The sequence below is a fragment of the Embiotoca jacksoni genome, unplaced genomic scaffold (genome assembly GCF_022577435.1).
Source record: "Embiotoca jacksoni isolate LCO1_2020_lvr unplaced genomic scaffold, fEmbJac1.0.p SCAF_2, whole genome shotgun sequence".
In the NCBI taxonomy this organism is placed as follows: domain Eukaryota; kingdom Metazoa; phylum Chordata; class Actinopteri; family Embiotocidae; genus Embiotoca; species Embiotoca jacksoni.
In genome coordinates this window covers 15,616,700-15,638,013 of record NW_027185340.1, presented here as the reverse complement: position 1 = coordinate 15,638,013, position 21,314 = coordinate 15,616,700, and the positions used below count along the sequence as shown (strand labels likewise).

General features: G+C 40.5%; 1 protein-coding gene across 1 annotated transcript in view; it reads right to left on the bottom strand.

Moving 5' to 3' along the window:
- Positions 1-21,314, bottom strand: part of pard3bb (par-3 family cell polarity regulator beta b) — a 198,047-nt gene that overhangs the window by 92,653 nt on the left and 84,080 nt on the right. The window contains exons 14-17 of the mRNA XM_069154755.1: positions 18,500-18,653; positions 12,794-12,899; positions 12,152-12,288; positions 8,029-8,073 (exon numbers count right to left, since the gene is read on the bottom strand). Coding sequence (XP_069010856.1) covers positions 8,029-8,073; positions 12,152-12,288; positions 12,794-12,899; positions 18,500-18,653 — 442 coding nt within the window. The remainder of the gene's footprint in view (positions 1-8,028; positions 8,074-12,151; positions 12,289-12,793; positions 12,900-18,499; positions 18,654-21,314) is intronic.

The window sequence follows — 21,314 nt, the reverse complement described above, 5'->3', positions numbered from 1 at the left end:
CACAGATTTGTACACATTGCTGTTTAGTCACATACTGCTTTAATACATTCTGTATGAAATATGCATGAGAAGCTGCTCATTTAAACTCAGTGATCAAAGTTCACTCTCCACTGACGATCTACAAAGTTTGAGGGCAAGGGCAGTCCGTTTAAGAAGTCAAAAACAGAAGAGCACACAGTACAGTGCGAGCGCTGCCTGTGACCTCCGAGTCCAAACTTGCCTGTTTGTAAAGCAGTTGGGTCGGAGTTTGAACTAAACAGCTTTATAAATAGCTTTGCGATGTTTGGGTAATCAGGGAATGCACAGCACATACACACAGTCCCATAGATAGATATATACAGCTACAAACACACACCCGGGGTGATGAGCATGATTCCTCATATTCAAACACAGGGTCTCTCCCTCACACATTTTATTTTGCTGCGAGTAGCAGGATTTATGTCATAAATGTAATTACTGCTGTCCAACTATAACATGATAGAATTAAGCTGCTTTTAGAGAGAGAGAGAGAGAGAGAGAGAGAGAGAGAGAGAGAGAGAGAGAGAGAGAGAGAGAGAGAGAGAGAGAGAGAGAGAAAGAGAGGGAGAGAGAGAGAGAGAAAGAGAGGGAGAGAGGGATGACAAGCAAGACAAGACTATCAAAATGGTTTGAGGGAGAGGAGGTGGCAGGTGGGGGGTTGGCAGAGTAAAACAGACACAGCGAGAGGATGTTGCAGAAAGAGAAGCAAAGACGACGACGAGCCTGGGAATTAAAGAGAGAGGATGGGAGTGACAACAGGCAAAAGAGAGTAGGAGAGAGGGGAAAAAAATAAATTTAAAAAAAATAAAAACAAAACACAAAGAGAGAGAATGCCAAGCTATCCCAAGGCTATTTTGTTGGCAGGAAGGCAATGGGCTACTTTCAAAGTCAAAATTACACCAAGGAGCAGCTTAGCGGCAGGCTGTGGCAACAAAGCCGGCAGACGTAACAACAGACCGAACTTGTGCTGAACCAAATCGCACTTTAGAAGCTCGAATAAGGAGATGCAGCTACATCTCTGTCGGCTACATTTGCATCAACATGCATCAATAAAACAGGATTTTCAGTAAAGACCATATTTAACTTCCCTCACTGTCCCATCATTGGAGCTTCCTCTGTGTTTTAACAGTTTAAGAAAATGGTGACATCACAGCCCGCATACTACTCAACCAAGCATTTGCTGAAGACGTATACACCGAATTATTTTTACAATACATTATATATATGATGTAAGTAATTCATCCTAATGCAATAATGTAGCTGTTAAGTTTTAAAAATTAGATATGTGTGCATACATGCCTGCATGAGAAGTAGCTGGCCATGGCGGGAGGACCACTCATGTAATCAACAGTTTTTTATATATTATGTATGTGTGTGTGTGTGTGTGTGTGTGTGTGTGTGTGTGTGTGTGTGTGTGTGTGTGTGTGTGTGTGTGTAATGCGGTTTCCCTCTACTAGCAGAGGAAACGAGGCTTCGCCATCCCACAGGGCTTCATTCTAATTGAAGAGCCATCATAAAACAGTCATAAAAACATGGGATATCATTCACAGTCTCGTGTCTTAGTAGAGTATATATTTACTGGTTCCCACTGAGGTCAATACAGACGCGCCCGTACATAAAAGCAACAGTGTAAAGAGAAACAGTGGGAAATTATAATGGAAATAATGGAAATATGCACCACGGTAGATTTTTGCAAATAACCAGACGGTCCCAGGCCTGATTGCCAACAAAAGCTAAAATGTGGTTTCTATGTTTTTGAGCAAGATAATAACTCTGAACACAACATTCAAGTTATGCGAAGAGATTTTGACAAAAGTTGAATGAAAATTCGCATGTTTCCAATTTTCAAACACCAGAACGTGAGACACGTTTTCATTGTTCATGTTATATATTACAGTTTACCTGGGGTATTTAGTCTGTGTAAGATTTAGACGTGAGTGAGAAAAACATGTTCTTCAATGCACAAAAAGATGTATATCTTGAGCGACCTTTAAATGTCAGAAAATATCTGCCACTTTTCTGGTAGGCAGTGGCAGATATTTAGGTTTAGTTTCTGATAGCTATCGAACAGTAAGGACAGACGAACAAATGCCCCCCCCCCCTCTCCTCTCCCCCTCTCTCTTAAGCATTATACAATATACAGTAGAGAGCATATCAGCGATCATTGTATAAAGCCTGATAGAGACAAATGGCTGGACCAGCAAGAAGCGACAGCACTGACCATCTCCTGATTACTGCTCACCTTTATTGGCTTACTGGGAGAGATGGAGTCAAAGGTCACTCAATATACAGAGGAGCAGCCAAGAGTACACACAAAGACGATAAAACATCAGAGTGGGCAAAACATGCAACACAAAGGGCGGATACGTCGTAAACATCCGGCCTAAGGAAAATGTATTCACAATCAGGCACAACACACACACACACACACACACACACACACACACACACACACACACACACACACACACACGCACACACACACACACACACACACACAAATTGTAAAGCGATTGTAAAAGCTTGTTTAAATTCTGTGTCTGGGAACAGTGTAAAGAGTTAATGTGTGGCCGCAATAGAGTCGCATCCGCACACTTGTACGCACACAAATTGAGCTGCGCTCCCTGTGACAAATTAATCCATCAATCCACATCAGCCTAACAAGGTGGCTTTCAGGTTAAATCCAAGGCACAGTCTGCAAGAGCCAGAGAGACAGGGAAACAATGAGGAAAAAAAGAGAGCGTGTGTGTGTGTGAGAGAGAGAGAGAGAGAGAGAGAGAGAGAGAGAGAGAGAGAGAGAGAGAGAGAGAGAGAGGAGATGAAGAGAGAAATGAGAAGACAATCACAGAGAGAAGAAGACAGACGGGGATATAGAGATGTGGCTCTCTGAAGACATAATGTTGGCAGAGTCTCGTCAGTGTGCGACTGTTGTCAAAGTCAAAGTTCCACCAGGGAGAGATTCAGACAATGGACCGCACCGGCGTCCCTCAGCATCACACGGGCCCCCTGACACACACACACACACACACACACACACACACACACACACACACACACACACACACACACACACACACATTTTCAGAGAGACGTTGTCCGTTCTAAGCTCCTCTGCCTGTTTGCCAGCCTCTAAGCCTGAATGGCGTTGGCAAGAAAGAGGGTGAGTGAGTGAGTGAGTGAGTGAGAGAGAGATGGAGAGAGCTGGTGATGGGTGGAGGGAACAAAACTCGGCGATACAAAGACACACAACTACAAGAAAAGCAGACAAGCATTTTGGCAGTTTAATGCCAGTTTATTGCACGAAAAGCTCGGCTCGGGTGCGTTTGCGCACGGGGGTGTGTCCTCATAAGTATACAAAGATGAGATGAGTTTTTACGCAGCTTCACTTTTGTGTTAGGGACCATTAAACACTCTCACATACATGTCAGAAATAACTGAGGGCGGTATACGAATACACATACACACACGCGCACACACACGCGCGCACACACACACACGCACACACGCACAGATCACAAGCTTTTCATCAGTCCAGTGGGTAAGGCATTGCTTGCCATTTACTTCTACAGGGAGACATCTCTCATACACTGATTCTGAGAGGGAGGGAGGGAGGGAGGGACGGACGGACACACACACACACAAGCAGAGCTCCAGGCTCTCTTCATCATCCAAGGAAAACAGGACGAAAGTAACACAGCTGCAATCGTTTGTTTTATGTCCTGTCAGCAGTTTTTGCATGCGCGTGTTTGACTGTACTGTCCTATTTAAAGAGGTTCCAGGAGAGAATTAGGCTTCACCGCGGAGCGATGTGCGCTGATATTTTGTCACTTTCTTTTTGTTTTAAACCGGGACAGAGTTCATGTCTGTACAGCTACACTAGACAATTACTTGAATCATCTGTTGGGAATCTATTTTGAAGTATTGCTCTCACAATATTGCTTTCATGGCAGCCAAAAAATATATGAACAGAATATTTATAGTAAATTTAAACTAAATACTAAATAATTTCTTTTCCTAACCTGAATCCCCAGCTGCGTCTCATTTTGTTGACGTTGCCTAACACTTAACATAGTGTCTCGCTCTCATCTATCACCTCCTCTGACATGTTTTCGAGCAGCAGTAGTGGCAACACAGAACACATTGTGTTCGTAGCTGCTAACTAGTTACAGAGGGTGGCGACCAGCAGTAAGGAGCCGTATTGCCACCAAATGTGTTGGAGAGTGAAGCAGATGCTTACCGGCGCTGGACTGTTCATGATAATATCACGTGTATTATTAGCATGCTCTCAATATTTTTGTTTGAATATCGCCGTTATCACTTAGAAGTATTTCTTCTGTCACTTTAAGTGTGCTGCATTATTTGACATGTTTCCACACAGCTGATTTGATTTATTACTGGAAAGACACAGCTCTTATTTCTCTGTGCCACCACAAAGACGTCAGGCATGTCTGACCACAAACCCAGAAACACACACAGGCACGATTAGTTTGAATGCCAAATCAGTGACTTCTCTATGAAGCAGTGTTTATTTGCCTCTAGTAGTTTTAAAATCTTCAAAAGGCAGTTTCAAAACTTTACCCAGCTGCAACCTCCACACACGGGAAATGCATTGAGTCACAGAAACACACTCACATTGAGGGGAAGGTTTCCATGCATGCACACACACACGTTCTGTAATGTAGTCTCCAATTTCCATCATTTTGCATCTCAGATTCTGCTAAACTATAATATAATATTAAATCTCCCAAAGTTCACATTTTCCACAGGATGATGGGAGAGTTGCCATTACCATAACATTACCGTAATGTAAAAGATTGTGCTCGCGTGTGTGTGTGTGTGTGTGTGTGCGTGTGTGTGTGCACTCGTAGTGTAGCTGCCCAGTGGTTTGTCGGGCTGTGGAGGGACAGACCGTTACTGGAAGCGAAAACAGCATTCCCAGAAGTCATTGTCTTTAAACTGCTCATTTCCCAGGACCCCACCCCAAACCCGCTTCTCACACCAAAGTCCATGCAGCTGTCTGACATCCCAGCGCAGGGATGTTGGAAGCATTTCAGTTATAAAAAATACATTAGAGCCAAGGAAAGTGGGTTGGAAAAAAAACTGTCATGCTTGCCAGACGCACAGTCTCTCTTCGTTAACAGCGCTCTGGGCTATGTGGCCTCATAAAACAGGAGACACGTTAACAGGCAACAGGTACAGGGAATGTGTAAATGGGCTTTCGTTTAAAAAAAATGGTCAGGATGTAAACCAGGGGGGAAAAAGATAGGGGCCCTTCGAGGTTTTACTGGACATTCAACAGGCATACGACCAGTAAAAACACAGCTAAAAGTGGAGATGTTGGAAACTGTGATCTGATATGACATTTCAGATATAACTGCACCCTAAAATACAAGTTTACACTCTCTCCAATCCCAAGATTTCAATCAATGGAAACCGAGTGACAGGATGGGGTAAACCTTACAGACCTTTTTTGTAATCTGGCCTTACAGACCTTCTGAATCATGCTTTCTCTCCCCCATAGTTTTTGCTTATTGTTTGCTGCCTCTCCATATAGTTCCCCTCGCTCGGATGGTTTCTGTGCTTCCTTCTTCAGATGTCCCCGGAGCTGCATGTCTCTGGACTGCGATGGCCGGCCCCACCAACAGTTCATGTCATGGCTTTCGACGCTGTCCTATTCTCTCTCTGCTCACCCCAACCGGTCGAGGCATATGGCCGCCCACCTCTGAGCCTGGTTCTGTTGGAGGTTTCTTCCTGTTAAAAGGGAGTTTTTTTCCCCTCATAGTTTACGTGGGAACTATTGAACTATCTGTTGTAATCTGGCGCTACAAAAAATTGAACACAAAATTGAACTAAATGCAGTTGAAGTATATATTCCAGATAGGCCTTTAAAAAGACAATCTGTATTCTACGGTGCAGCAAAGTTAAACAAACCAAAGTAAATAAAATATAGGTTGTCTAGGAATGAATACGTAAATTCAGTCACGCTCCATTATTTTGTCACACTATTCAACTTGAAATCATGAGCAATAATTGAGATCCAATATATTCCCTAGGTACTGGAATATAAACAAAAGTCATAAATTGTATTTAACGATTCATAATTGTCTTAAAATCTGACAACAAAAGAAATGCTGATGAACTGACACTTAGTTGTGGAAATGTACAGGCATGTGAAAGCAGTCCATCACACCTGAGCTGTGCAGCATTTCTGTTTTATTTGTTACTTGTCCCTCCGTGTTTGACATTTCAATCCCTCCGAGGTCCACCCCTCTTCTCCCGTACAACATGTTCCCTCGTTTGCCATTTTACATCAGTCCAGAACTCATTTTACCGCTGTCCCGAGTTCTGGCTCAAGCTGTACATCCTGCTTTCTGGACTACAGCTACATTTAAGCTCCAAACCTAAGATGGAGAAGCTGAAAAGGAAAAAAAAATATGTTTTCTCCAGCTGTTAGAGGAAAAATAAAGTAATTTTTTGTTTTATAACAGTTTCACCCTAATAAAATAAAAGTTAGAACTCCGCATCGCCTTATTTCCATTTCTTATATTTCAATGCCTCTTATATCACCTTACTTGCGCCAGAGCTAGTAAATGAAAGTCTGTGCCACATGTATAAAACTGTAGCACAGCTGAATGTGGAATAAAAGGCTGGACTGATTGACAAGAATAAAGTGGCCACGAAGAGTGCTCTTAACACTGAAGTAGCGACAAATGAAATGGGAGAGGACTTCAAGGAGAAGGCGAAAGAGAAAAGTTTGAGAACAAACTTTTCAAAAGACGTGTTTGTGGGCTGCTAACCTGAGAGCTTTTGAAGCATCAGCCATCTCTGTTTCCCTGCGCTTGAGCTTTCCTTTAAGATGAGTGTGTCCTCTCTTTTCTTTTTTCTTTTTTTTTATCTCTTCCTCTCTGTTACTATTAAGAACAATCTTTCCTTGTCTTTATGAAGTGGTCATAGTCTTGCCTTTCTCTTCTGTCTCACAATTTGTACAATTTTCAATTCCATCTGTATGTGGTCCCTCTGTAGAAATACCGCCTTGATTTATCAAAAGGACGAAGGTGTATCAGGGGGATGAAAGAGCAAAAGTTAAGTGGTATGTATATGCAACGGGAGAGAGGGAATAGAAAATGAACTTACACCATATTGTAAATACTCAATTTATACTTGTCTATACTTTATTTTTTCTTTATTGTAAGTCAGTAGGGCCCCCTCACCATTATGCAATTAGAAACGTGGTTAACTTGACCACATAAAACGCAAACATATAATTCAGGAACATCAAGAAATGGCGATGTGTGACAGCGGAAGATTTTCCTTCATTTTTCTTATTTGTTTACTCTGATTTCTTTGATCCTGTTTCTAAGGCTTTGGTCAGACAGCAGGGAAATCAGAATTTTTTTCCCCCCCAAAACAGATCGAGTTTCGTGTGGCCCGAGATCACCAACTTATCTACATGGGTTGCTGTGGTAACGACAGAGGCGCAGCTACAATCGTGACGCAGCTTTCCAACACAGAAGTTGCAGCAGAGAGTTTATTTCTGTCCGTCGAGTGTTGTTATCGTTGTCCTCCGCAGGATATCTACACTTTGTGATAGCGCCCTGCTAGCGGTAACATAGATTGTGCTCACGCTGTCTGTCTGAAAATGACGTTGTCACCGCGTCTTGTGTTGCCAGTGATGCAAGAAATCCGATCTGAGCCAGGAGAACGTCCGGACTGAGACACATCTGTAGAGATCCGATTGGAATCGTATTTCAAAACAACCTCCAACTGCATTCCATGTGTTTTTGTTTTTTTTGTCATTCAGACTTTAAAAAAAAATCTATCTGGATATGACAAAAATGGGATTTGGGCTGGCAGTCTGAACATCTTTTATAAATCTCTTTCCTTCCTTTGCTCTTGTCCATTCGGTCCTCTGTTTCCTGACATATTATGGCAACACCATGATAACGCAGAGGTGTGTTTCAGTAACTATGTTTCTGTGATCCTGATTGTGTGAAAGTGTGTTTGGCTCACCCGCAGTGTTTCCGTCCAGGGATCCAACGTTGGTCTCATCTGCCACTGAAACACGACAAACATATGTTAATGTACAAACATACACTGAAACATGTTTTATTGCGACATCATTTTATTCTATCTGACTTGCCACATGTACAACAATTGAACTGCTATTCCTGAAAAACTTAAAACTCTGTAACTGCATTTCTGCTTCTTCGTCTCGTCCTCTCCTGCTCTCATCATCACTCTACCCCACTATTATTCTTTCTGTCTCACTTTACAAGATGGCGACGCAGCTGCTCCTTTTTTCCTGTGATGTTTAAAAGTCGGCTTCACTGCTACTGAAGTCACTTCTCTTCCTCCCTTCTCTCTCACTTCATTTTTCATTCACACTCCCTCCTCTCCTTCAGTCTCTCATCCAGTCGCTGTCTTTTCGCCACTGCCCCTCATCTATCCCTTTCACCTCATGCCCTTTACCCTCCCGTCTCTCCTTCGGTGTTTTCATTTTTGCTTGAGTTACACTCATTCCACCGATCTCCGCTCTCCTCCCTCGCTGCCTCCTTTGATCACCATTCTCATTGTTAATTCTCCTTTCACTTTCTGCCTCTCCCCCACACTCTTTCTTTTGCTTTTCCTCCCTCCTTTTCCAGAGTCAACGAGGAACACATTGACTGGTAGCACTGCGCCAAACACATACACACACACACACACACACACACACACGACCACAAAACCCGAGCAGTAACATGGCTTCCCCAAGCAAATACTTTTCTAATGAAAACCAAGTGAAACTGCATGTGTGTGAATGTGACAGCTTCTGTCTGCGGTGAATTAACACGACTGCTTCAGCAGCCCAGTAGTTTGTGGATCACATGTGTGATGCACACAGGGTTTTGGATTGAGTCTCAGAAAGATACAAACATACACACACTAAGGCTGTGACTATATACGTTATTTGAAACTAACATAATTACCAACATGTACTTCATTTTGATTCAAATGAAACCTACATTGACTCATCCTGAACTTGATGGAAATAAAGTATAGACCTTAAAGACAAGGAGGAGGCATGAACACACTAGGAACCACGGGAGCGAGTTCATTATTTGGAACCAGTCTTAAATATTCTTACATTTTGAATTGTGCTGGGGTGGAAAATGAAATCAGGACAAATTAAATAAAGGATGAAATTATGCAACTGACCCATGGAAGAAAAAGCTGATTATTGTGTTTCTGTTGCTCTTACTAATTATTTTTCTTGAGACAAACACAACAGCCAGAACATAGCATGAACTCTGGCTGCCCCCTGAAAGTCGACAAGTCGAATCATGTATGGAAGAGAGCCCTCTTCCATAGTTATTTTTTTTAATTTATTCATTTCTTTTAATTATTATGTTTCAGGGTTATTTGACACATAGAAACCCTCACCTCCAAGGGTCCCAGGGAGTCCCCCTCCAGTGACAGCGTGTCCTCGGCTGCCACTCAGAAACACGAAACTCACTTTTAATAAATTCCTCCAAGAAGTTAGAGATATTGATTTTAAGGGAATTTAGGACAGACAAATTACCAAAATAATGCCTCAGACCACAGCTATCACTGACAGGGAGGTATAGAACACATCAATCAAAACTTAACCACTGAAACTATAATGATCAAAACTGTTTGTTGGCTTGTTAGAAATATGTTTGTACTGACCATGTCTCCAACAACATCATTTTGAAGTATGAACAGTGGCTATAATCATAGAAGCTGGAGTCTTACTGCTCTTTTTTTTCTGTAAGTGTCCCTGATACACAGCTTTATTAATTATTGGCAGTTAATTAATACTTAAATTTAGCTCAGCCATTGTTGTTTTCCTTAGACAGTGAAGTGGCCCCAAACTATGCAAAATTGTCTGATCTGATTTTGAATTATCACTCAATTAAAATGTGCCAACTTAAATAGGCTGCTAATAAATAAAGTGTATTAAGTCTGCCAATTATTTGTCATGTCCCATTGATCGCATGAAATGAATGATATTTTACCATTATGATGACATCTGTGTGAGTGATAAATATTTTTTTAAACCCTGTTAGTCAAAACTACACATGACAGAAATTCATTTTTACACCACATGTCTCATTATAGAGTTGATATGATTCTGAAAGACTAAGTGAGCTTTTACATACAGTACTAATGACCACGATCTGATTTGCATATGGTAACGCAAAGGCATGTGTGCTGACAAAGAGATATTTACTAATTGATACTAAAGTTAGCTGACTTCAATAAATTCATTTGGAAATGTGGTTATGGATAATGTATTGTGGTGGTTAAAGCAGGACTTTGGAAAGTTTGTAGGTTATTGATGTACCATATATTTGTTGCTACAAAAAACGCTCCATGTTCTGTAATGGTATCATTCACGAAAGATTTGTTTTTTTAGTGACCTTTTTTTTTTTTATCAGGTCTGAATTAATTAATCAATCTGAATTAATTAAACCGTCTGTGATTCAGGTTTCTTGTCTTGTTTGTGATGTGTTAGTAATCTGTTCTAAACTTTACAGAGACACGGGGAATACCGGGAATACGAAAAACAATAGAGGGATCGAGCAGGATTTCAGGCCAGTCTAGCAGGATTACATTTATCCCCAAAGATGTAGGGTCCTCCGTCTTTTATTTGACATAAAAAAGTACTGTAATCCTGATATATCTTGTTCCCTAAACGACAGTAAAGAAAATAAGTCAGCGATCTTTGTTAATAAAATTTTATCATTACTGTCTGACGGTTTCACAATGAAAACCAGCTTGCCATTCAAGCAATCACGTGCTAAATCCTGATTTGTTTATCACACATTTAGTGAAGATTAAGTGTGTACAAAAACTACATTCCATTAGTCTTTGTTCATGTAGAAATAGAAGTCTGTGCTGTTCAATTAACCTCATTCTCTTTTGTTTTATTTACTCTATCTCTCTGTCTGTCTGTCTCTCACACACACACACACACACACACACACAAATCTGTCAGCGGAGCCGGCTCGAGGAGGAGGACTGAGGCAAGTGACATTTGAAACAATACGCTTTTGTGGTGCTGCTGCATCCAGAGCATCATATTGCACTGATGTATGCACAAGCACAACCATACATATGCACAAATACAAAATATTTCTAAAGCTGACTTTTTACCAGCTGCTGAAATGTCACTAAACTTTCGTATTAGAATATCAGTAATCACAAAGCAACAGGTGAAGGAGGTTTCAGGCAAAGCGTGACCACACTCGCCCCAAAAGTTGCCTTTCTGACATTTGTCTGCACATCTAAAAGATCATTATTTATATCCTGAATTTATATCCTGAACCACAGAATATGAGTCATTACTCCTTTTCCTTTCTCCAAGTTGAATGACTAAATGAGAGCCGAGAGAAAAGTCGAGAGAAGAAGCACCACAGTTCATCATTTATAGATCAAGATTAGACTGTTCTCAAGCCACTGAGAAAAGTCTGATCCATACGCTCCCCAGGTTAGACAAGAGATTTGCAAAGACGATATTAAACTTGCAGCTACACAAAATTCGCCAGACTGCAACCTTCTTAAATCTGACAGTTTACATCAGAGCAACGAACCAGGACGGTGTAACATCTTTAATGCAACAACTCTCTGTACTGCTGGATATAATTTGTAGCATCTTAAAACATGAATGAGGATAGTGATAGTGAGCTCCTTGCAACAGTTGCATTTCTAGCAATGAAAACATTAAAAAAATGTAAAAAGGAAATCTACAGGTAATGAACCTAATTCAATCTTTAGCGTATTACCCATATGTACTTTCATTAAAACAGAAGCAAACACAGAAACCTGCATGTTACTGTGCTAAACACACAACACCGTGTCCGAATGACTAATCAGAAGACATTTTTTCCCATCCAAACTGTTTTCAGTCACAGAAACTATGCAACAGGCCCCACCTGCAACTGCAGCTGTGTGAACATGTGTCATTACACATTACACAGTACAAGTCGGCCCCGGTGTCAGTCTGCATGTGGCGTTAAGGAGCATGCCGGTGGTGCAGCAGCCGTGCAGTAGCAGCAGCAGAAACATTTATGCGAGGGTAAGATGCATGCAGCCACCATGCCGAGCAGATAAACAACAAAAGTCTCCCCACCAGTGTGATGCTGGTTCTGAGTCGTACCCAGGTCCATGCTCTTGGAGGCCTTAACGTGCTGGAACTGCCGGTGGTTCTGGTTCTGGTTGTGGGTTGGAGTCTGAGGCTGAGCCGGGTGAGAGATGTGAAAGTTCTCCCTGAAACAAATTGATCAGACAGTCACTACTGACAAAAATGTTGGTAGAGCCTTGACAAAAATAGCACTCGGCTTTCTTGTGGAAATGACATTCTTAGCATTTGTTTTTCAGGTTGATATCTCTTCTGAAAACATGTTTTTTTTTTTCTGAATGGAGTTATTTTGTGTGGTCCCTATGTAGACAGCCTATCTAACATCCATCCTTGATATATTTGAAATAGGCTCTGTGCATTAAAGGAGTAGCCACAATGTTCCATTTGGTGATAAAATACACTCTTTTGGAGCGCAAGTCATGATAATAAGTTGTTTCATTCATTTTTAGTAATAAATTACGAATTAGACTAATTATATTTTCACAAATTTTCACTACAGCTGACAACATACAGTATTCATACATTATCGACCATTTAGGAATGAAGGTAGTCACTGTTTTGATGCAGCTTTAATTTCTCAAGTATTTGTATAACAACTGTGAGAAAATATATACAGTATACTTTACCACACACCTTTCCTGTAGATAGGAGTGTTGGTTGGAGCTGCTGAACTCAGTGTCATGTCCGTACAGCAACGCGTCCTCTTCCTCATCCATGTGACAATAACTCCCATTGGTCACTGAAAAAAATAAACAAATAAAACAATCTGCATTGAGAAAATACGTGGTGGTGATATGAGGCAGCCAATAAAAACAATATGTAATAACTGTGGTCAATTTTTCTGGATTGCAGCCACTGGAGTCAGGCTTGCATTCATTTTGGTTATGATAAATAGTTTATCGTAAGTAATAATGGCAAGGCACACACGGTGTCTACAGACAAAACAGACCTCAGTAGAAACACAGCTGAGTGGAAGTTTTATATCAGTTTACTGGTTCACATTTCGGTAAGATAAAGTGTCTCTGGTGTTTCATTTATAACCAAAGTAAATGTGTGATGTGACTTGATGTGAGGGGAGTCAAGGGCAAGAGTATTCAACAGGCCAGTCACTGAGTGAGGGGATAGAGCTGTTGTGCTAAAAAAAACAACTTAGACTAGCACTGGAGGTGAGGTTAGAGTGACTTTGTACTTTGACCTTTGACCATCAAACTCGAATCAGCTCATTCTTGAGGCCAAGTGAAAATTGGTGCCAATTTAAAAAATGTTTTCAAATGTCATCGTGAGATATTATGTTTACCAAAATGGGTCAAATTGTGGTCATAGTGACCTCGACCTTTGACCCCCAAAATCTAACCAGTTTATCTTTGAGACCAAGTGAACGATTGTGCCTAGTTTCAGATATTGCATTCACAAGAACGGGACGGACAATCTGGAAATCGAATGCCGCCAGCTACAAAAAAATTGGTGGAGGACCGCTTTAACTAAACACATGCTACTCTGTTCTAGATTGGCTCCGCCCAACTATTGCTCACAGCTTCAGTCTTTGCTGTGATTGTAGTCTGGAATCCCCTTTTCGCATGGAGGCTCGATCCAATAATGACGGCGGTAGAGTTTCGGTGGGTGCACAACATACATCATATGGTGGTCGATGCCAATTGATTAAAGTCTGCTCCAATAGTTTCAAAATTAGCCCCAAGATCTACGCCCAGTAGGATGCAACACATGGAAACAATCGCCAATGGGACTAGTAATACCAGGCAATCTGTGTTCTTCGGTTAAAATAAACCTATTCCATTAATATTAGGAATTCCAGCCATTAGCAGTGGCGAGAACACTGGAAGTGGGTTAAAGTCCATTTAAGATCGCCACTGACAAAAAAAAAAAGAAAAGCAGATGGATGAGGAAAACTATAAAAGACAAAGAAAGAGGATGAGAAGCACACAGCAGAAGTTGATGCAGATGTATGGCAGTGATATGGCTGTGCCTGCTTGATAAACGAGTTTATGACAACGTGATACACAGACACACAATCCACTCGAGCATAATTTGCATACAGTCATCACTTCTCAGAGTGCATAGCTGCCACCGAGCGCATGCTGGAATCACTGCACAATCCTCACTGAGTGTGCTTTATGTGCTTGCATCTGCACATGTGTGACTGAAAGCAGAGACATTTGGAACTGGAGAGGAAAACGTCAGCGTCTGAAGATATCACATCCTCTCATCTCCATCCCTCCCTCTCACTCTCTTTCTACACTAATCACCTGCTTTATTTTTCTGCTGCTCCCATTCTTGCAATCTGATATTTTGGCTGTCATTTATCTCTCCTTTCAGATCTTCCATAAATCATTTTATCTCCCACTCAGTTTACAGCCTTCTTTTCTTTTCTTTTTTTTTTTCTTTTCTAAACTTCCTCCCTCGTCCTCACTGCCAGCACCTTAATCAGCTGAACTGTCAAAAACACATTCTTGTTTCACCTCACACACACAAATCTGTTCCCACCGACTCCTGCGATTTGAAGTGAAAATGGCATTTGCTGCGTGGATGATAGATCAATAGCAGTTTACACCAATAGCAGATAGATTAATTCTCTTCTTCTGCACTCAACTTTTCCTTCCTGTCATCTGTATTTGCCGACAGCTTGGCTCTCTAACCATCCCTGCCTTTTTCCCTTACTCGCCGTGGAAACCAATATGTTCATGTTATGCATGCAGTACCAGTGAAAAGTAAGGAGAAGTGTATAGAGAGAGAGAGAGAGAGAGACACACACAGATTTTCTGCAGTGTAGAGCAAAATTGAAGACATCAACACGAACAAACTGTATTAAGAAATTGTATTTTAGATTTCCTCAAAGTCGCCACTGTTTACCTTGATGGGAGCTTTGCATGCTGTTGGCAATATCATAACAAGCTTCACGAGGTCACCTGGAATGAACAGGTGTGCTTTGTCAGAAGTTAGTTGGTGGAATGTCGTGTCTTCTAAATGCATTCGAGACCACCTCTTGCGTTATGCCGAGGTTTTGTTGGTATGCAGCCAATAGCCACAACATTCTGCAGCGACATCTGGTTTGCACTTAGTGGGACCTTCATTGCAGTGACCCAAAACACTCCTCCAGGTTGTGGAAGTACAATCTGACCAAGAATGCTCGAGATGACCTGACCTCCACAATCACCCGACTTAAACCCATTATAGATGGTTTAGGATGATATGCAGCCAACAAGTGCTGAACATTTGTGCGAACTTGTTCAATACTGGTTGAAAAGTATTTCAGGTGACGACCTTATTTGAGGGAATACTGATTATTTTTGTCTTGATTCATTAATTTATATATATTTAAAAAAAAATGTACTGCCTTTTTTATATGCTGTAAAAAATAGGTTACCTGAGATTAACAATGACATTGATCTGTGATTTAAAGGTGCCACACTGTATAAAATTGTTTTCGTTTTATTATAAAGTTGGTCTAGGTGCTGTATAAATACTGTGAAAGTCTTAAGACACTCAGTCCACTGGGAAATGCACACAGCCCATATTCAGCAACTGTGCCATTTGGAGACATTTAGACTTCTGTAAGTTTGTAATGTCACAAACTCACATTCATGTCACGTCCGCCATTAGCACAGCTAACTGTCACATCCATTGATTGATAAGAGCGATGTAATTAAACTCTATTAAGATGATTTTTAGTGCTTAAAAACACAAAAATATCTTGTTATGGATATCAAGACTGCAAACACCCCAAAAAAAGTATCAAATATGGGACCTTTAAAGATCATATCACTGCTGTATTCAGATTTGGTTTCAGTATTTCAGCATTTTGATACTGAACTTCAAACGGCTTGATAAAATACAGATTTAAGTAAAGTAAAGCAATGTTGATATACAGAACCTTATATGGGTCAAACACTTGAACCATGTCTCATTATGCAACTCGATTGCATGAGTCCCATGTTTTTTAAATTGTTCACTTCCAGCTTGTAACACAGGTTATTAAAAGAAAGAAATATTGTCGCGTCAAAGCTCAAGGCCATATCACTCATATCACATCATCAAGATTGTTTTCTCAGACTTGACAGAGTTCCTCCAGATCCAGAAGACGTTTACAACTTTATTCACAAGCTGAATAGGACTAGCCATAACAAGTCAACAAGTCTTCATGTGTAAATCAGTGAAAACACACTAACTGTCAGATCATTACTACATTAGGACATTTCAATGTTCCATCACAAACTCAATTTAAATATGCTTTGATGAGAAAATTGGGAAAGATTTCATAATATCTGAAATTGTATATATTTTTTTTTTTAGCTCAAGTAGATTAACTCTCCAGAGAGACAGAATACAAAGAGACAAAGTGCATCGAAAGGGAAAAAGTAAAGCAATGATGATTTTTGGTAGCAGGCAAAATAAGATACAGTAATGGATAAGAGATAAATAGAAAGATCTATAAATGCAAAAATAAACCATCTGCATAAATACATATGTAGGGAATCATTATCCTCAATTTATTCTTCTGCAAAAGCCCACATCAGTGCAGAAAAAAAAATATCGTAATTTTAATTTGGACCTCAGTGCCAAATGAAATGGATTCAGTGTGTGAAATAGTTCATTAGGAGTAAAACACTGGCAAGCACACACATATATACACGCTAATACACACCAACCGATAACAGAAAGCGAAACATCTCGCAGAGCCTGAGAAATGTGCCCACTGTAAGCAAACACACACTTCGACACGCAAACACACACACTAATGTGTGTATGTAAATGACACTATAACGGAGGTGAATTTGAACAGCAAAGTGTATTCAAGGTCAGAGCTGTTTGCCAGATTCAGTGTAAACACACAAAAAACAACAGTGCTTGATACTGGGCAAAAATCCCTGAACCAACACACCCACATGTGCGTATACACCCAGGCATGCGCACACACACACACACACACACACACACACACACACACACACACACACACACACACACACACACACACACACACATACACACACACACACAGCAGCTATTAACACATTTCTAAACAAGCAGAGATATCATTCAGGAATAAACAGAAATGCTTTTTAACAAACAAACGCACATACAGATAGATACCAACACTGGGGATAACACAAGCATGTATGCAGTCAGAAAAGGCAACACAACAGGACAGAGGACAAAACATTAGATTTATTTCCTGGAGACTAACCCCAACAGTACCCACTACTTGCCTAATCCTAATTTTAACCTAATCCAAACCCTACTCTAACTTCAAACCAAGTCTTCACCATACAACTGTATCATTTACACTCATGGGGAGTTTTGGTTCGTCCCCAACACTGAGATGAATCCCCATAACGTGACTGTATAAAAATATGTAGGTCCCCACAACATTAGTAGTCCAAGTACACAATTCTCACACACACACACACACACACACACACACACACACACACACACACACACACACACACACACACACACACACACACACACATACAGCACATGTATAAGGATGGTGGCAGAGTTCGGTGTGAAAGAGCAATATGAAACGCACAGAACTGAAATAACTCGCACACTGAACCTTGCAATAACAAACAAACCGATCAACCTTGAGAAGCAGCAGAGAACATAACAGCAGGGAGAGAGAGAGCGAGGGAAAGAAATGAAAGAGAAATAGGGGCACAATACTCTTTAATTAAGTCTATACTATAGATGGCAATATGTTTGTTTGTTTTTGTTTATGTTTGTTTTTCATTTGTTTTATCTTCGAGACGTTGTTTATTTTTTCACTATTATTAAATTTGTTCTGTGTTTTAGTGAACTTACAACAAATGATATTCCCACCTTTGATGCTGCTTAAATGAAAGAAAAGGGCATCAAGGTCAGCTAAAACGAGGGATGGGACAAGTTCAGGAGGAACTAGGAAAGTACTTTAATCAGGAAATCTTGGGACAGAAATAAATCTGTCGAATTAGGTGGAACTGCCTCTGTTCTAGGGAAATAAAGTAAATCCACATAAATCTTCATATCTATAGTGAAGACTTGGTTTACGGTTAGGGCAAGGCAAGTAATAGTTATAGTTAGTCAGCGTAGAGTCCTCTGAAGGGATGTAAACAAGACCGGGTGTCACTGAGTGTGTGTACAGTGTGATAACGTGTCCAAAACAAACCAGTCAGTGAAGAGTGATTTCATAAACTCATGCAGGGTTTCCCCCAGTGGCCTCAAATGGAAAGAGAGCTCAAAATAGATGTAAAAGCATTTGGGGAAAATACAGCTTTATTTAGAGCAAACCGTCTAAATGGTCTTTCTCCAAAAGACAGTGAAGACAGGGTCTGCACTCACCATTAGATGCGTGGAAAGAGTCGGTCATCAGTGGAGAGTGAACGGGGTCAGAGACCTGACTGACCGATCCAGTCTGACCGTTCACTGGGCTCATCAGTCCCGAGAGGCCGGAAGAGCCGTCAAATGAGCGATTGGGTGACAACCCATGTTGATCCTGAAACAGGGAGAAGAAAAAAAAAAAACAGATGCTGAACACTTGCAAAAACACAGACAAGATAATAATTGTCACCTTTTAAAAGCAAGCAAAAAATGGTTGATATTTTGTCAAAATTCATGTTTTTTTTTTTCATATTTACATTTAAAAAAAATGTTGTGTGTTTTTTTTTTTAAGTACTCAGAGTGGTTTGCATTTAAAGTGAGTGTTAACCAGAGGAGTAAGTGAGAGCTTTTTTACTCAACTATTCAAACATGACTAGATGTCAAGGAGACTAGAATATGAAGTGGATGCACAAAAGACAGTGAAGGATCAAAGTGAAAAGAGGGGAACCCATTTCCCATGCCCCATCGGGTTATTAGCATCTTTATCACCGCTTCACTTCTCAATGTGTGTGCGACACTAGCAGCCATACTGACACCTTTCCCATCGAGGGAGAGCCCTGTAAGGCGTCCTGTAATAGTCCAAACAAAGCATTGATTGCAGCGTTGATGTGTCTACTCTGCGCTTCTATTATTTCTTCAGGAATTCAATTTGCATTTATTTGTCATGTGTGTGTGTGTGTGTGTGTGTGTGTGTGTGTGTGTGTGTGTGTGTGTGTGTGTGTGTGTGTGTGTGTGTGTGTGTGTGTGTGTGTGTGTAAGAAACTGTATCATTAACAGGCATGCATATGTATGCTGTTCTGGCTTTGTGTACTTTTGTGTTTCTTTGTGTATTTGCTTCTATGTATTGGATTATCCCTCCGCACAAACGACAAAGAAGACATACCAGGGTTGTGTGTGTGTGTGTGTGTGTGTGTGTGTGTGTGTGTGTGTGTGTGTGTGTGTGTGTGTGTGTGTGTAATAAATCCTCCTTGTCATCCTACTTTTGACCGAGCACCTAGCAGCAGCCCCTCGCTCAACCTCTCCCCAATTCCAACCCAAACAGGACACGTCATTCTTCAGCGTGTTGGGGATCCTGTGGGCCCCCTCCCAGCATGCATCCCATTACCCCGTGTCATAGTGCAATTAGATTCAAAAGATAAATGTTTTTCCGCACACCAAAAAGTGGTTGTTGAGGTAGAAAACATTGGTTTTAGATATTAGGAACATTTCTGAATTGCATTACCTCGAATCTGTTTTGCTCCGTTTAGTTATTGATATATTCCTGAATTCACAAGTACAACAAGACGAGGAAGCAAACTACCTTAATAGTCTTATATACAATGCATGTGATATGTTTTTTTCTATGTAATCAAAACAATGTCCCCTTGGGGATAAGTAAACTAACTAACTAACTAACTAACTAACTAACTAACTAACTACCTACCTACCTACCTACCTACCTACCTACCTATCTATCTATCTATCTATCTATCTATCTATCTATCTATCTATCTATCGATCTATCGATCTATCTATGTATTATTTTTACCAAACAAACTTAATAAAAAATGATATAAAAAAATAGAGTGACTAAGATGAGTTAAATATAAAACAGCCTGTACTGTGAAATAAAATATTGGGCAAACAAAGTACGAAAATATAAATCAGACAGGAAAAGACGATATTCTGTAGAAGTTTATGTTCAGAAATGTACGCAGTGCAATGTTAATGAGAATTAGCATCCTTTGTTTTGTTTTTGTATTCTATTAATATTTTTATAGACTTTAGAAATGTTCAGCTTCAGTTCCCCCACTGATAAATGAAACCATCAGTAACCAGCTGTTCCACCTTGGTCAAGGGGACAAGAAAATCAAGAAATAACTTGCACTTATTTTGCTTTAGCAGCAACAAACATGCTTCACGCAACACACTAAGCATTTCTGTGTTACCTACAAAGGTGTTTTTTCAGCCATTAGAACTTAAATGTTCTACTTGAGAACAGTTTGTGGTTCTTCTCAGGGTGTATGCAGGCTAAAGAACTTAAACTTTTCATTTATAAAAGGAGTAGCGCTCGTAAACACTACATTTCAGTCAAATGATTAAGTAAATGGCTAGAAAGGCCATAAGAGGGCCATACTTCAGAGCAAAACACGCTCTACCGAGTTCTAATGAGTTGTGTGTTTATCTCAAATTCATGTTTTTGCGAGCTTTTCGCCAAATGATTACAGTCAAGGTTCTCCAGTTACCTCAAAACAAGCACAGTATTGAGAGTTTTATCACAATTTTCTCTCTCTCTCTCTCTCTCTCTCTCTCTCTCTCTCTGACAGCAGCAGTGTTTATGGTCAACAACAAAAACATCCAAATATTGCCACGGAACCTCTGCAGAGCTGTACTTAAATATCCTGGACATGGAGGGTGTTTAGACGGTTCCTGAATGAAAGGAGCAGCTGGATAAAGTGAGAGATTACAGAGAGCTGGCCCGAGTAAACACAGTGAGAAGAACTGAGAGAGGGAGAGAGAGGGAGAGAGAGGGAGCATGGGACACATACAAGAAAAGAAGAAAAAGGGATCAGAGGGTAAAACAAAAAAAAACTAGAGTGGTCCACTTCTGTATGGCTGAAAAGCATCAATACCTGAAAAAGGCTTTTAAGGTGCAGTCTCTTATCTATCTGCCTTTATCTTCCTCTCTTTTTTCCCCTTCCTTTTCCACTCAAGACAAAGAGCGAAACATGGATGCACCTCTTTGATGTCGTTAACAGCTTTCACCATCAAGCTATTGATGGGGAATGCCCTGAGC